We start from the raw sequence: 17,143 nt of genomic DNA, 5'->3' as shown, positions 1-17,143 counted from the left end.
CAGTAAGAACAATGGTTAATTTGGAGGAAATGAAAGAATGAACTTTAAAAAAATGAAAATTGGGAAATACTAGAGAAAAGATGAGTATGGAATTACTGTGAGGAAACATCTTTGGTTAGAGCTTGAGAGAGGCCCCAGGGAAGTCACTGCAGAGCATAATGAAAGGAAAACACTATAGGAACAAAAGCCTGTGCTGGTGTTGTGAACATACTCTGTTGCAAGACCTGCATTCAAGACCAGAAATATATTTGTGGGGTTTTAGCTTCTTTTAGTAGGCTGCCCTCCTATTAATTTACTTGACTATGAACTCAAGTGGGATTTTTTGAAGACATCAGATATATTGAAAAGTCTATGAATACACAGGAGTTTTTGCTAGTAACAAGTATTCACTTAGTTTTTCCCCTTAAACAGACTTGCCTAATGAACTTGGCAGAATCTATTGGTTTAGATTTGCAAGGAAAAAAATGTAATCCTTGTGATTTACAGCTGGTTGTTAGAATGCAAAACTTCTTGTCACCATGTTTTGGACAGAGTTGACAGAGCTGGCATTTTTCAGCCCTGCACATAGGCTGGGAAAGGAATATATGACAACTGCAAAATGCTTTCAAATGCCTGCATGTCCAACATGGTATTTAAAATAAAAAACAACCCTAAAGACTTGGATAGTCTTGGATAAAGTCCCGATGCCAACTTGGAATGCTCCAAATTCTCTTAACATTAAGTCTCAAAGTTGAACTCTGCTTCTACCCAACATATTTTTTCACTTTCAGGTAGGGCAAGCACTGCCAATAGGTAGATCTTGTTTTTCTGTGTCAGCAAATGTTAATTTGCATAATCTATACAAGAGGAGCACTTCCAGTTTATTGATAAATTGATAGACATGAATGGAGAGATCTATATTTTAATATAAAGTATTACAAAGCAATTCAGTTCACGGTGCAGTCTTTAGGCTTATATTGCCTAAGGGACTGGTCTATTTTAGACACTGTTCTAATCAAAATACTTAAGAGTAATTCATTGGACATGTTTTTCTGTGAAAAGCTTTCTATTTAGTTTAAGCATGTTTCTCTGCAATTTTTAAATTATAAAGCAGGATAATTTTCAACATACAATGTTTTAAGTACACTAAATTAATCATTTAATGAGATTTGGCAAAAACATGCATGACATATAACAAAGCAAAAGTCCATTAATTTTAGAAATTAATAGAATGAAAACATTAACAGTTTATCCTCTGTATTATGTGGGTTAATTACTTGCCACATACAATAAGGCTTCCCCTTACCAATTCTAAATGCAGTCTTTTTTCACTCTTCCTTTTTTTTTATTTCACATTCGAGTATTAGGCCCTATTTATCCAAGTCTTATTAAGCTACAGAGCCTAAGGATCACGCCAATTCTTAGACAACTACACTTTTTTTCTTACTTTATTAAGATCAGGAACATAAGCCTAAGTGATTAGGATCATAGAGATGATATACTTTGCTTTAGGCACAAGAATTCCTATTACTACTAGTATTTATTGTAGGCATATAATTTTACTGAATCAGACTTATAACTGTCTTCATTTTTACTATTTGCTCTTCCAACCTGATGTTTAAGTACTGACAATACTGGTCTTTGCCCAGTTGCTTTTCACGAGCCCCCACTGAGAACTGTCAGTCTCTTTTTATGGATTTTTTAACAGATTTTTATAGATGAGATTTCCCCCTCTCAGCAAGAGAAAATTGGTAAAATGGTAGTGTGTATGACAAAGAGGTCCAAAACAATTTCTCCCCTTTCATTAGATAGGGAATATCTTCAAAGGAGCTGCTGTAGGAGTAATCCTCTAGGTGACATTTTAAAGGCTTCACAAACAGCTGAAGATTAAACCACTTAAACTCATTTGCTTGGTTGATGTTGTTTGTCATGCTTTTACTTCTTTTTCTCCATTTTAGCATATGTTCTGGATTCCTTGGAGCCTTTTTTGTTTATCTCAACCGCCAAGTGGTCCTGGGCATCCGACGTCATAAAGCTCTGAGCCAGTTTCTCACCAAATAGTGAGTGCTTGTGAAGATACTCTCTTTAGGGACCAGATCCTTACACTCCACTGGTGTTGCATAGTAACAAATGCTTTCTGGGAGATAGTAGAACTATTTCAAGTGTAAGATCGTAAAAATATGAGAAACTGCTCCTATATCAGAGTAAGATCTCTGCAACCATCAAGAGAATTTTTCTCACACTGTATTTTCTTTTTGATCAGCCTCAATAGTTTCAAATGGCTTCTTGATTTAGAAGGAATACTCTGCAATATTTGTTAGGAGGACAAGGGAAACTATTCATTGGACAGAAGATGTTTTTAATTAGAAAGTCAATGATCATGCTTCTTAAAATCCTGATGTTTATGGCTTGTTTGGGTTTTTTAGGATCTGTGAAAAATTCTACATCATTTATATTTCAGGAAAATTAATTACAGCTGAAATCTAACTATGTATTTAAAATCTATATATTTGTTTTTTCACCAAAGTCTTGGCAAAAATGTAAGGAATGTGCTGCATACTTATGAACCAAAACCTGAAACATAGTAACCAAATGGTGTGAAATGCAGCATGGAAGAGAAATGCAAAATAAAATCAAAGTCTTGACAATGAAGTTTTCACAGGACACTTGAAGATACTGTTTTCCCCTCTCTAATAAAGTCCTAGCCTCCAAACTTTATAACCCGAAGTGGTGGATAACTGTAAGTGTCTTCAGTCTCTTTACAGAAAAAGATCTGATGCTATGAGAATTTTTGATGTTGAGAGGTGTGGAGGACCTTATTTCTTATCAAGTTGCAGACCTGAGCAGAAGAAAACCACTAGATAAAAAGAAGTTCAAACTAACTTAGTTTCTTATGTGGAAGAAAAATTGTCTTTCTTCATCATGTAGCCTTACCCACAAGCACCAGCAGTGCTATCAAATCGATTTAATAGAGAAGTGGAGCAAAGCCTAAAAAGTGGGAATTTACTTTTCACTTATTTCTCAGAATTTTTTAAGTCCTTAGACTGAAACAAACATTATATTTTGTCTTCCTAAACCTCAGCCAACACTTCCTGTAGGAAACAGTAACTTGCCAAGTGACACATGACAGGATTAGCCCAGCATGTGGAAGCAGTTTAGGCTCATGTTGTCTTAGTGCTTGTGAAGTGTCACAGTTTACCGAGAAACCCATCCTGGGACTGGACACAGCAGCAGGAAAACACAGATGGCTTCAGCCTCTGTCCAGCTGTGTCCCACTGGCCTGGCACTGCTAGACTCACTGGCTACCAAGGACACCTTCTCCAAAATTGTGACAGCCAGGAATTCAGTGGGAAGAGAAGCAGTTTTTCCCATAAGAATTAATCCAACAGGGGGTGCCTGCAGAAATGTATGAAAAATCCCTACATTTAAATCCACTAGGACAGGATACGTTGCATGGAGGGTGAAGACTGTCACAATCAGGACAAATGGGGAAAGTAGAGGCTTTTGGCAATAGGTCAACACATCACTGCAAACACACATTCCTCCCAAATATTCAAGTTTGTGCACGTTGTACATCCCTCTCTTCCTCCATCCCTCCCATTATATTCCTTCTGATAGGAAAGAGGGCTTTGCTGACAGGTGAACTTTATGAATTATGATGATCAGTGGAGCAGGGCATTAAAATGCCAGGAACAGCACTCCAAAGCCATGGGTACAAATACAGAGAGGCTTCACAGTGATAGCATTCCTAGTCCTGGATTGATGGTGTTACAAGAACAGAACGTGAGGCCGTACTGATACAACTTTTTCCTTCTTTACAGCCGACTGATCTACCCTGCGGTTATAACCTTCTGTATAGCGTCTGTGACATTTCCTCATGGATTTGGGCAGTTCATGGCAGGAGAGGTGAGACTGGAAAGCATATTACCAACTCTTTTCAGTTCTGTGGAACATTATCTCCTTATCCTGAGCCCCAATAACCTTGTGTCATGGAAAAGGGAAGAATGAGATGGAAGGAGTTTGGATTGAGGAGGCACTATATGATCTCTGCTACCTCCTTCATAGAAAACTTGAAAAAGATCCACTCTTCTAAGAAAATAATAAGGAAGATGTTACCCCATGTGTAAAAGCAGTTATCTTTTCACCTGCTTGAGTAAAGTTGCCTCTGTCTTCCTGAAGATTTAAAATGTGGATTAAGTCCCATAGTCATGAAATACCACAGTAAAAATCTCCTCTGTTTCCTTGTAACAGAAGTAGAATATTTACTCCATCTAATCTTATGACTCATACCTGTTTTTTTACTGTTTAGTTGATGCCACGGGAAGCCATCAGCACTCTCTTTGATAACTACACCTGGATCAAACACAGAGGGGACACCGAGATCCTAGGGAAATCTGCTGCCTGGATCCATCCTAAAGTCAGCGTCTTAGTCACCATCCTGCTCTTCTTCCTCGTGAAGGTAGGAAGCCCAGCTCACCATAGCCCTTCTCCACTCAGACTGAATGTTCTTGCCCTTCTGTAAAACAGTTTGTGAAGTGCCAATGAGGAGTTGCTGGGTATTGAATGAAGCACTACAGCTGCAATGGATTCCTACATCTTTTGATGTGATGTCTGTCTACCTTCAATGCAACATTACCAAAATTATTAGGGAATAGCTTCCTTAATTTAGTGGCCTCCTTTTCTGCTCCCTAGGTGATCCTCCTCAAGCCTCCTGCTGAATGACCTTTGGTATTTACAGTATAGTAGCTGGTAGGGAGGACTAAATTGTGAAAGATTTCTCAAGTTCCACAAAAACAAATACTTGACTAAAAAGCTCTCCAATAATTTGTTTGATCTAAATGAAGTCTGATACAGTCTATTTGATATTCCTGACTTCAGATAGGAGACAAATAGGAATATGCAAGCACAATCTATAGTAGTGTGATGCTTAAGGATTTGCTAGCAGTACATCAAAACTTGATGGAGAAATGCAGCTGGAAACAGTTTTGCTCACTTCTCAGAAAGCAACAGCAGATTAAAAGTTCTGACCTGACATGGTCTATGGGAGTTCATGGTCTGTGCAACTGCTCAGCCTCTGAAAGGATCATCTGTGTAACTGACACAGGACAGAGAAAGAAAAAAAGACATTTGAAAGAAAAAAACCCGTCATATTCCATGTAGCAAGAAAGAGGTTTTCCTAAGATGAAAAAAATCTATATATAAAAGGATAAAAATATCACAGAATAGGTGCTAATTCTTTTATTATTTATTTATTGCAAGGGAGCACAAGAGCTGATGCCATCTTGCAAGGTCAGTTGAACATTTCAGTAGATGAAGAATGGCTGCCAATGACTGATTGACACAACTATTTCCACCTAAAGTAAAACACTATCAAATTTCTGACAGGTAGTTAAGGGTTCTCCTTCTGTGATAATTCTTATTACAGTGTACCAAGCAGAAAAGGTCTTGTTTACTTGAAGGGAAGAGGGGTGGACTAGATGTTGTGTCTGGCCTGAGTCCATCTGTTTGCCTTTGGGAGAGCTGTATCCTCAGTCACTAGATGCATTGGCATTGTCCTAACTAAAGGCATTCCCTACTCACTAGATAACTGCTCGGAGCAGTCAGTTTTCTTCAGCATATATTCAGCATTGGGATAGGCCACATCAACAAGAAACTGCTGTTTTTACTCTGGGCAAAGGCTTGGCCTGATTCTCCACTGCAGTATAGTCAGTTTTCAGCTGTATTTGGCCAGGTTTGGTACTGCAGAGACAGAGCTTGGTTAGCAGGACTATGCCTCTGCAGCTTTCTGGTATCTGTAGCCAGGCTGGGCACAGAGTGGGGCAGCAAGAAATGCTATTGCTGTTCAGTAACAACTGCACCCTCTGCCTCTGTTCTAGTTCTGCATGGCTGTTATTGCCACCACGATGCCAATCCCCTGTGGAGGCTTCATGCCTGTTTTCGTACTAGGTGAGTTTCAGTTTTGCGTTGCAGCATATCCATCTGGCAGGTGGAGAGAACAGGAGAGACACTGCCTACACACCCAGTAGGGTTCATCTGGTGTATGAAGAGTCATCTCTTGATGTCTGTGAAAACCTGATTAGCAGTCCACAGACCGGCCTCTGGGTCTCTGCTTTTAACATTTCCCCAACCCCCCATAACCAAATGCCAAGTAGGAAATCCCTATCCTTTTACATAAGGAAAGCCACACCTGGGGAGACGGTACCCAGTCTGAAAATATGTCTTCCAGCCTGGGAATCACAAGTACTGCTGTGCCTGGTGTTCCCAAGTGAATGAATGAGGGGTCAACTGTATTTACCTTAGTACCCTTTCTTCCTCTTGGAGTCTAACTCCTGTGTTTTGTAACTGAGAACTACTCTTTAGTCCCTGGTTTCATTTTGACATAAGTTTTGGCTTCGTTTCTGTAAGAAAATATCCAAGTGATTGCCCAGCACATCTGCACAGCACAGACTGGATGTTCCTTAAATGTGGACTCCATAACTGTCAGCGATATTTTTCAGGTGCTGCATTTGGACGTCTCATTGGGGAAATCATGGCATTGCTTTTTCCCAACGGGATCCTCTTTGATGATATTCTTTATCAAATCTTACCTGGAGGATATGCTGTCATTGGTGAGCCTCCATGTCTTCCCTTTTCTTCACCTGGTCCCACGGCTGTAATTGTCCTGGTTGACATGACATGCTGTTTCTATATGACAGTCTCCTCCTCTCCCTATTCCTTCTCCTACCTGGGAAAGGTGCAGCAGCTTTGACAGGAGCGGTGAGCCACACTGTCTCCACTGCTGTTATCTGCTTTGAGCTGACGGGCCAGATCTCTCACATCCTGCCCATGATGGTGGCTGTCATTCTTGCCAACATGGTGGCCCAGAGCTTGCAGCCCAGCCTCTACGACAGCATCATCCAGGTGAAGAAGTTGCCCTACCTGCCAGACCTGGGCTGGAATCACATAAGGTATAGTAGGTGGAAACAGGGAGTGGCAAAGAAATAAAGCAGGAGAGGGTTAAGACCTCAGGGGAATAAAAGGTTATGAAAAGGAGACAGTATTACAAAGGAATTAAGAAGGCAGAAAAGGCCTGTAGTAACAAAAAAAAAGGTATTGGAGTAGAATTGGGTTTCATACACAAAAATGGAGAAAAGTCCTCTTCTTTTTTTTTTCACTGAAAGCACAAGTTTGAATGACCAGCAATGTTACTGAATTTGTATTAATATTTCCAACTTGCTTCAGCTTAAAAATTTAAAAATCAGTAATCTCATTTATCTAAATTCAGTGGGGTTTGGATATTTTTTCCCCAGCAAATGTTTTAAACACTTTATTTGGATATTTTGCTTGAAGCAAAATTCAGTTATTCCTATATATGTCTTCCTCTCTCTAGTATACATCACACACATAGGTATGTATACAAAAACCATCTATACAGGTGTGTATTTTACGGTGAGGGGTAATGGAGTGGAATACATCTGTAATGGAAATCCAGTTAATCTCTGTTTATACTCTTGGAAAGTCCTCTGGTTACTCTCACAGGAGATCATTTGGCAGCTGTATTTTGAACAGTTTTTTAAAAAGTGGTCATTTATGTATTTCTTTAGGGAATTTATCTGCTTGACATTTTTAATATGTTAACTCTTCCTCTTATCGTCCATAAATTCACAGCAAATACAATATCTTTGTTGAGGATATTATGGTCCAAGATGTGAAATTTGTTTCCTCCAACTGTAAATACCGAGACTTGCAAGCGGTACTCCAAAGCACCACAGTGAAATCTTTGCCTTTGGTGGACTCGCCAGGTAAGCAATGTGGAGAAACTGGTCCTTCCTGAAGACTGCCTCATCTTGGAGAAACTAGCTTTCAAATTGCACGGCGTGAAGCAGGCAGTGTGACCTGCCACATAAAAAAATAATTCCTAAAAATCTCCTGCTGTGGATGATGTATGGCAGAAGGCTGTTTCAGCTGGCCAGACAGGTAAGCTGTAGCATGGGCAGTGAAGCAGATCCAGCACATAAGGGAGGTGTGTGGGAAGTCTGTAGGCTGAACTGTGACAGCAGGGCCCTCCTGGGATCCTGCATGAGCCAAGAGCATGCCTCTGCTGTGACACTGAGGGGTGGCACAGCTCAGGACAGTGAGCTCCCTTCCCCCAGCCTAGGAGCCACCACAGGGCTGGTCAATGACTCTTGTACAGCATTAGACAGTACGAGCCCAAGCACTCAGAAGAGGCTGGAAGGAGGAAGGTGTGGTGTGTGGAAGGGGACCTTCAAAACCTTGAGGTGGCTTGATGGCTTCCCTGCTCTGTGTTGTGCAGAGACCATGATCCTCCTGGGGTCTGTGGAGCGATCGGAACTGCAGGCTCTCCTCCAGACGCACATCAGCCCAGAGCGGCGACGGCTCCTCAACAGAGAAACGCAGCAGAAGCTGAATGAGGCACCCTACGATGGACCCTGGGCAAACCTGCCAAAGCTGAAGCACGAATCTTTCGCTTATGTTGATGAGGATGAGGATACAGATGAGAAGGGAGAGGTGAGGGAGAGAAGTGGGCAGACTGCAACACGGAGACTGCTTAGAAGCAGTCGGGCATTCGAGGAGGCTGAGAAATAAATGGCATTAAGGTGGACTTTATTTTCTCTCCTTTCCATAACAGCTGCCTCGGCCCCCAAGTCCCACTCCCAGTTACCCAGAAGAGCCAAACGGCCCAACAAGTCCTCTTAAACAAATGTCTGAAACTTTGGAGCCCCAGCAACACTCAGGTATGGTTAACTTCTGTCATGGCTCAACCACATCCTAGCCAGCCTGGGGAAGCTTTCATGCTAACTCTGTGTACCTGCCCCTGTGAGGTGCTGGTTTCCCAGAGACTGAGAGAGGGAGCTTTCTCTGCTGTTCCTGTATGAAAGACACTTTGTTAGTGCACCTCAGCATTAGTGTAATGTACCTGGAAATACCTTCTGTCACGATCCCTCAGAGAGCATGGCAAAACTAGGCCCACTAAGGATGGTCTCTCTCTGTCTCCCCGCTCCATTCTTTGCAATAACAACTCCTTGGACATTTTCTGGAGAGTCTGCATGAAAGGGTTCCATCTCTTGGCTCCTTCACCACATGAATGAATTTCCCTGGGGAAGAAAGCCCAGTATCTGAAAGCTAAACATCTGCACTAAGTTTTTGAGTAGCTTAGGCTTAGCTCAGCCATCTCCAAAACTGAAGGGCTCCTCCCTTGGACACGCATGTCTTTGATTCAGCTGCATTAATGTGATGGACAAACACTGATGTATTGTGTTCTTTTGTGTCACACCCCAGTCTGTATTAGCTTTGCTTTCAAGACCGTACTCATAGCTCATTTCTGATTCATAAGTATATTTGAGGCAGGATGGTGGGTTGGTTTTGTCCTTTATGCATCCTGAAATATGCAGAGAGTGAGTAAGCACAGAGATGTAGCCCAGTCTTGAGAATGAGGGCTTTAGCTCATGCTTTTAGGCACCCAAAGCTTACATGTAACAGAGCATATAGCACATTCTGGTCCACTAACACCTCTCATGTATGTATGACTGTAAACCTCTAAGGCATAAAAAAATCCACTTTATGCTTCCAGAGCAGTGGGGTGGTGGGGCAGCCATCCACCTATCTTACCAAAGCAGAAAAAGAACCACATATGAAAACAAGGACGGTATGTGAAACATTTTATGTGAAGCTAGAACTGAGTGACCCAGGAATGACAAGAGGAAGTGAAACAGGAATGAATTCATGAGACCTTCCCTTCTTTTTCAGTTTGGCTCACAGCTATCCAGCTATCATTGTTTCTGATCAAACTTCCTCCAGAGCCTTCTTCACAACAGCACCAGGCTCTGTCTCCTCCTCTTTGCTAACTCCCTGCCTGGGAGTATAATTCTGGTCTCTTCTATTCCCATCATTCCACTGCTGGCAGAACCCATGGACTCCTCACCCCTTGGCACCTGTCACACCCAGTTTGTTGATATGTTTTGTTGCATGGGAATATTCATTCTGGAATGTCCCAGACACCATCTTACAAACTGGCTCAGTTCTATTGTGTCCCTCATAGTATTTCCCAGCCTGCCTCAAGTAAGAGGATGGGATAGGTGTGGGGCTTTGTATTTTTGTCTCTCACTTGTTCTTTCTTATCCATGTGTTTGTTCTCATCTTTCAGGCAGTTTCAGGAGTCTGAGGCAACTGATTCAGCACCTCTTGTGCCACTGCAGCCGTCCACATGAGACAGAGAGCACCATCCAGGTTAGGGCTACAGAGAGCCTGGTAGTACCCTGAAGAAGGAAGGGAATGCACTGGAAATAGAAACTACTACTCAAGACATTCAGTATTTGGCTAAAGCATGGACATAATTACGAACTCTGACAGCATCAGTGGGGAACTCCCTCCAAGGAGAAAGTGTGTGATTACTGTAAGGGAGTGTGCATCTTCCTAAAGAGTCACCTGTGCTCAGTTGTCAGGCTACCACCATGACTGAGTTTGGGCACCTTTTCTCAGTGAAAAAAATTACTGATATTTTGGCTAAGATGTAATAAAGAGCAGTTCTATTCCATTTGGCAAACAGTTTTGGACAGATGGATAAAAAGGAAAAAAATGCTTTTGGCTCTTGCCATGTTAAATGCCCTTGGTTATCTGACACATCTGCACAAGGTTTGGGGATAACAGACAGAGCTTATGGGAGACCCATCCACTCCAGGGCAGTGGTTGGACCCCATGTGGGATACCCTGAGAGCATCTAAATCACTATTAGATGGCCATGTTTAGGCACCTGAATTGCTCCACCAGAACTCCATGGTGAATTGTCACTGGCAAGGGAAGCACAGCAAGGGCTGTGGATGAGTATAAAGGAAATCTAGGCCCTTGGTAATACACTATCTGGAACAAAAAGGGGACTGCATGGGGTGAGGAGGCTGTGCAGATTTTCCCCTTCTGTACTCTGTGAAACTGTGGGTGTTTGGCTGTCCTGAACAGTGTTTTCTCCTACAGGAGCCTGTGGAGGTCATTGAGACAATGACACCAGAAGAGGTAAGACCAAGTGCAAAAAGGGAGTCAGGTCAAGTAAGTGCTTCTTTTACCCATTTCCTATCACTTGCAATACTCCAGGAACCGCAGTGATTGCCACGTAAAGCCATAGCCAAATCCATTTTCTTCTTGGAGTGGCACAGTGGGCAAGTCTCACCCATAAGAGAAGAGATTGTTTGGCTAGATGTGCTGATAAGACTCTGACTAATCTGATCTAGCTTTGAAGTCAGCCCTGCTGCAGCAGGGTTTTGGACTAGAGACCTCCACAGGTGCCCCCTCATCTTAATCTTTCTCTGAGCCCATGTTGTTTCTTCATTTCTTACACAAAGGATCAATTATCTTGCAACAACAAGGGGAAGATGCACTCAGAAAGGAAAGCTAAAGATGTTCACTCCCTCTTTAAGAAGCAGCAAAACCCCACCTTCTCAGAAAATCTCTGAATTGCCCTGTTTCCACAGGGACTGGAAATCTGGCAAGAAAGGGATGGGATACCTGAGGGGTGAGACATAATGGATGAGATGAATGATGTACACAGGAAGGAAGAAGCATTAACAGGAGGAGGGGACTAGTTTGGGTACACAAGATAGCAACCCTGCAGGTAGCTGTAAGAGTGATTGCTCTTCTTTCCTGTGTCAGATAGATGCTTGGGAACAGGAGGAGCTGAACAAGAACGTGTGCTTTGACAGCTGCCGCGTAGATCCCTCCCCTTTCCAACTGGTGGAGAGAACTTCCCTTCACAAGGTGAGTGCAGATGTCTCCCTGAGGTATACATCATTTTTCTCCACTCTATCATTCCAAGTTCAGTCTATGACTTATTTCTTCCCCTTGTCTCCACCTACAACTACTATCACCATCCAGCTACAGAAGTGAGCTTGTTCCGGTAATCTTCTGTGTGTACCTCCAATCTCCTGCAAAATGAAAGGCTTTGTGATAAGACGTCTGAGACAAAAAAATCTGCTGCATTAAAAGTAGCACTGTGTGCCTTGCTGCTGGGGCATTACACTGAGATTTACACTCTGCCCTGTCAGTGTGCAGCACTGGAATGAGCACTCCTGGATTTCTCAGGGTGTTCTGTCAGGGTGTAGAATCTGCCTGTAGCATAGGCTCTTCATTGAAGTGAAGCACAAGGAAAGAGGAAGCTGGATCATACAACATCTAGAGTCGGCACAGGATGACTGGGAATTAAAGCAATCGTATATCAGGAGGAAGATAGGACTGGGCTTTCACTCACTGGAAAGGGAAAGCAGTCTCCTGAAGCAAAAGTGCAGAGTGCATGCTTTTATCAATACTCATTTAATGTGAATGGTCAGCACAGGCCTTACATTAAAATAATTAATTACTGTTAAGATATCAGCCTTGAGCAAAATGAGAACAGATTAGCATATAGTCCAGATGAGTTTTCTAAAGGGGTGGCTGAAGTAATCTGAAAACCACTAGCATTTATCTTTGAGAATATAGGCCTACAAGAAATCATACCTGAAGGCTGCTCATGGGGAAAGTTTTGTACTTATCATACAAAAGAGTAAGTGAGAAACTCTAAAATAGCAGACAAATCAACTTAACTTGAATGCGCAAAAACCCCAGGAATAAATAATCAAACTATCTGAAGTATGAACAGTTAGAGCTAAATGTGAGACTACTGCCAATGGCAAGAATATCACAGTTTATGGTGACCAAACCATATTTAACCAGTCTGGTTTTCTTTTACACTAGAGTAAAATGTCTTGTTCATGAGAAATCAGATTTCTCCTAGTTTACACTTGAACATGACATTCAGTATCTCAAATGATGCTAAAAAAAAGGTCAAACACTAGCTGTGACAGAATGATTTCATGTAAGGCCACAGGTAAAAGTCCAGCTAGAGCTTGGCTTCAAGAACTTAAAGTCTGGAAATACACCAGAGATGAGCACTGAGAATGTGGAAAGTTTTAGAAAGCCAGATCTGTGAATAATAGTAAAATAATGGGGTATATTTAGGCTGAAGAAAAGAAGACTGATAGCAGTGTGATATCTGTCCTTTCAAGGAGACTTTGTAAGAGAAAGGGAATAACTTGTTCTTAGTGTTCTCACTGCACTGGATAGGCAGCAACAAGCTTAAGTTTTCACAGAAAATATTCTGGGACAGGAAAAAAGGAATCTTCTATTGCTAAGGAAAGCACTGGAATAAATAACCTAAGTGGTTTTTGACTTTACATATTACTATACGATAGTTCAGTTTTCAGCACCAAAATGAAATAGGATCTGCATAGGCCTCCAAATGCACAACACAGGGTGCTGTATGGGATCCTCCACCAGATGCAGGATGAGAATGACCTTGAGAATGTGCTCTCCATCACCAACACACTCACAACTACAGCTGCACAGCAGAAGGTGCAAAGCATAGTATTTGGCAGATACAAAAGGGAAGGAAGGGAAGGCGTAATTTCTCACTGGCATAACTGCACAGTTGTGTGTCTTTCTGATTTCCATTTCCTAATCCCAAGTCCCAGCTCCAGCACCAAGTACTGTGTTACCATTTTCCAAAGTCCCTGCAATGATCTTTTGTGGTTTTGCTCCTAGACGCACACATTGTTCTCGCTACTGGGCCTCAGCCATGCCTACGTAACCAGCATGGGGAAGCTGAGGGGAGTGCTGGCTTTGGAAGAGGTGAGTACAGATCCTTTGCCAGCCTCTTAAATAACTGCAAGTGTCCTGTGGATCACTGCAGTAACTCACAGGTGCTGCAAGTTCCAGCTGGGAATATATATAACTGCAAGTGCTACATTTTCAATCCAGGGTTGAATTCTGAGTCAGCTCTTTGGAAGCTTTGTAGGGGAATGGATGACTGCATTTCAGAGGAGGCAGCAGGTGTTGTTTACAGGGATGTTAGAAGGTTCATCTTTATCATGAGTGTAGGGCTCTTAACTGAGGCTTAATAGCCACTCTTAACTGAGTGACTATTACTGCTTCTGAAATTGGTGTGGAATTTGTTATTTACCATGGAATTTTTCATTACATCACCAGCGTAAAAGATTATCTCCAGAGGCCCCAGCAGTAGAGCTGTGACTCTATTTGTGATCCCTTTAACATGGGAAGTAGACGAACTTCTCCTGGGTAGGGCTGGGCCAGCCTCCCTTTCATTTTTTTTCTGAAATTTTACTCCTTTTCCAGCTCCAGAAGGCAATAGAGGGTTCCACCCGCTCTGGCGTTCGTCTCCGACCACCCCTGGCCAGTTTCCGTGACATCAACCGGACTTCCACCAACAATCAGACCGGGCAGGGCCCTCAGGCGTGGAGCCGGGAGGAGAACGGCACGGTGGCAGCACAGCCAGCAGCAAACCTGGGCACTGAGAGCCCTCTGCCTCCCTGCTCGCACTCCCCACAGCCCTCACACTCACAGGAAGAGGGGGAAGTCCCCAGCTCCGCTTACGCCACGGATACTGAGTTGGAAGAGATGGAGCTGACAGGGCCAGTCGCTGAAAACATCTCAGACATCCTCAAGGACATAAACCTACGCACCACTGACCTGGATGAAGATGAGGATGAGGATGAGGATGTTCCCTTATAGCTGGTGTGAGGGTAGTAGTCCATCACACTCTTCAGTGAGCCAGTCTTCTTGTGTTCGCTCCTCAAAGAGAAGCTTTTGGATGTTCTTTGCAATCCCCACAGAGGGATGATTCAGCTGGGAGGAGGGACATCAGACTGAGCCCTTCTGCTGCTTTCTCTCTGTGCAGACTGTTAGGCTGCTGGACTATTTGGGCGTGTGCAGGTGTCAGATGTGGACTGCAAGGTGCCTGTGGCGTGCACTGTAACAGGACATGGACACTGCTGGACACAGTCAGGATCAATGTGCCATGTGGAAAGTGGAGGGGGATCAGCTCTCACTTGCTCACTGGTGCCATCCTTCCAGTCACACCAGGCCTGCACGCAGCAGTGTAACACAGCCAGACCTCCAGCCTAGAAGCATACTGCTGCTTCTACCTGCCACCCTGTCCACGTTGCTGCAGCTCCTTTTCACTGCCCCTTATCTTGCACCCCCCCCAAAACATTCCCATGTAGAACATTTTTATTCTTTCTCAATTTTTACTCTGGGATTTTCCTGGATGGGGATGCAGTTAGGAGCTTCTCCTCTGTCCTGTAGCTGAGCCATGCCCTAAAAACAGATGGCAGGAAAATATTTGGTATATGGCTCATGTCTTGAATTCAGCCAAGACTTTAGAAAACACTGGAAGGGAGAAAAGCTTGTTTGTTTTCCCATCATCTTTGGGTTTTTTAAGCAGAATGGGAAAATCTTAAGTGAGGGCATCCTCAGTGCTGGGGGAAGAGGAGTAAAATAGCATATATATGTACCTATATTTCAAATAACTGTGTTTGTCTCTCTGAATCACTGTTCACAATTTTCCACAGCTATAGTCTTAAAATATAAGAACTCAAGAAAAAAAATAATTATGGAGTATTAGCAGGCTGCCAAGAAATACAGCAGAGGGAAGACACATTTTCTACACTTTGAAAACAGGTTTCTTTCTGAAAACTCCTGCTCTCTTCTCTGGTAATTCTACCCTGCCTACTTTCCACATATTTCTGCATACCTCAGATCTGAGAATTCCAGCTCTCACTTTTGCCAGCTTGTCTCTGTTGTGACTAACAGCAGAGACCTCAACCCTTGTCTGCAGCATCCCTCTGTATTCCAGTTCTAAATCTGGAGCAGATCTGCATCTTGCAAAAAGACATCTTGTCAGTTCGTGTCATGCATGCAAAACCTTGGCATCCAAAGATAAGATGCTGCTTTGTTTAATTCACCGCTCTTGTGAGGTTTTCTCAGTAAACAGGCAAAACCAAATTCTGTGTATTCTACAGCTTCTTCTAACAGTCTACATCTCTTTCTACCATATTTTTGGTGTCTCATGGCACTTAGATGCAGTCCCAAGCAGCCTATTAGATGTGTTTCCACTTAACAGCAAGAGAGAAGAAATCCAGGCTCTGAAAATACGTTCTTGGGGGTATTCTCATTCCCTTTCCTGGTATTAGTAAATCATTATCTAACTTAGAGTGACCAGTTTCACTTCAACACGTAATTTTCCATAAACTGTCTCACGAGCAAGTCAAAAATATCATTACCTCTAACCCAGTCACCAAAGGAAAATTCCCTCCTGGCTTTAATTCCAAGGATTGACCTTGCACCAGTTCCTCTCTGATGATGCTTATGGGCGGGAGAATCTGTGACAAGCTTATAGTAGAAGGAAATCTTCCCCGCTAGTCTCTTGAAGAGAGAGAAATTTATTTTTGCTGTCTGGAATTCAGAGCCCACCAGGTCTGTTCTGTTTTTGGCACATGATCCCCCTTTATAAGCGAACTGGGGACAGCCTTTCCCTGCCTTCATGATCGTCGGTCCTCCAGGAGCCACCCTGTCCTTGTGAGGAGACAGTGCTGATCTGAGGGCAAGTCTCTTGCACACGACAGCTGCTTGCCTCCACCAGAGGGGCACGTTTGTGTCTGCCAGGCATCAGCACAGCCTCCCCACTACCTTTGTGTCACCTTCTGCTGACTGCAGGGAAGAGGCAAAACAACTGCTTTTTTTTTTTTTTTTTTCCTGGGGAACTGTGGTAGTCCCTTATATAAGCAGAGGAGAAAGGACATTCCTTTTACAAAAGCATAAATATGCAGTGAGTGACAACACTGAGACCAAATCTGATCTGAGGGTCCAAGCACACTCAAGAAGGATGAGTTTCTCCAAGTCATCCCCAGCCTTACTGTGCAGACTTACATTTTACAGCTTAACCACATGCTTCCACTGAGACAGATGAGACAAGGAGAAACTTTAAGGCTGGAGTTGGTACACCTCCCCCTCCTCTCTCCTGAATACTCTCCTCCAGTCCCACACTTCTCCTACGGTGTGTTACAGAAGAACTGGGAAGTGACTGGCTGAGAAAGCAGATGGGAGTCTAAATCAAAGCCAGCGAGCGTGTGAGTCACGACAGACAGATTGTGAGCTGGGGGAGATGAAGCTGGAACAAAAATGATGCACATGGAGAGGCTTGGGGAGCTTGGAGTGAAACACTGGCTAACCTGCAAAGCTTCTTGAGGCTCGTCACTTGAGATTACAAGAAAACACGTGTGCCCATACATGCACACACAGGCATCTCTCCATTCCTATTGCCTTTAGCTTTCCCAGGGTTACTGTG

The 17,143-nt window shown here is 43.1% G+C and overlaps 1 protein-coding gene across 3 annotated transcripts in view; it reads left to right on the top strand.

Annotated features, from left to right (window-relative positions):
- Positions 1–15,782, top strand: part of CLCN1 (chloride voltage-gated channel 1) — a 56,329-nt gene extending 40,547 nt beyond the window's left edge. For all 3 annotated transcript variants that reach the window (XM_082278154.1, XM_082278155.1, XM_082278153.1), the window contains exons 10-23: positions 1,938–2,039; positions 3,801–3,885; positions 4,289–4,438; positions 5,856–5,925; positions 6,477–6,587; positions 6,713–6,926; positions 7,627–7,760; positions 8,273–8,487; positions 8,609–8,714; positions 10,124–10,206; positions 10,948–10,986; positions 11,620–11,724; positions 13,543–13,629; positions 14,134–15,782. In XM_082278154.1, coding sequence (XP_082134280.1) covers positions 1,938–2,039; positions 3,801–3,885; positions 4,289–4,438; positions 5,856–5,925; positions 6,477–6,587; positions 6,713–6,926; positions 7,627–7,760; positions 8,273–8,487; positions 8,609–8,714; positions 10,124–10,206; positions 10,948–10,986; positions 11,620–11,724; positions 13,543–13,629; positions 14,134–14,529 — 1,897 coding nt within the window. In that variant the 3' untranslated portion in view covers positions 14,530–15,782. The remainder of the gene's footprint in view (positions 1–1,937; positions 2,040–3,800; positions 3,886–4,288; positions 4,439–5,855; positions 5,926–6,476; positions 6,588–6,712; positions 6,927–7,626; positions 7,761–8,272; positions 8,488–8,608; positions 8,715–10,123; positions 10,207–10,947; positions 10,987–11,619; positions 11,725–13,542; positions 13,630–14,133) is intronic.
- Positions 15,783–17,143: the final 1,361 nt, after the last annotated feature.

Source organism: Coloeus monedula (assembly GCF_965178545.1).
Source record: "Coloeus monedula genome assembly, chromosome: 3".
NCBI lineage: Eukaryota > Metazoa > Chordata > Aves > Passeriformes > Corvidae > Coloeus > Coloeus monedula.
The sequence above is the reverse complement of the archived record's forward strand: the minus strand, read 5'-3'. Positions and strand labels throughout refer to the sequence as shown.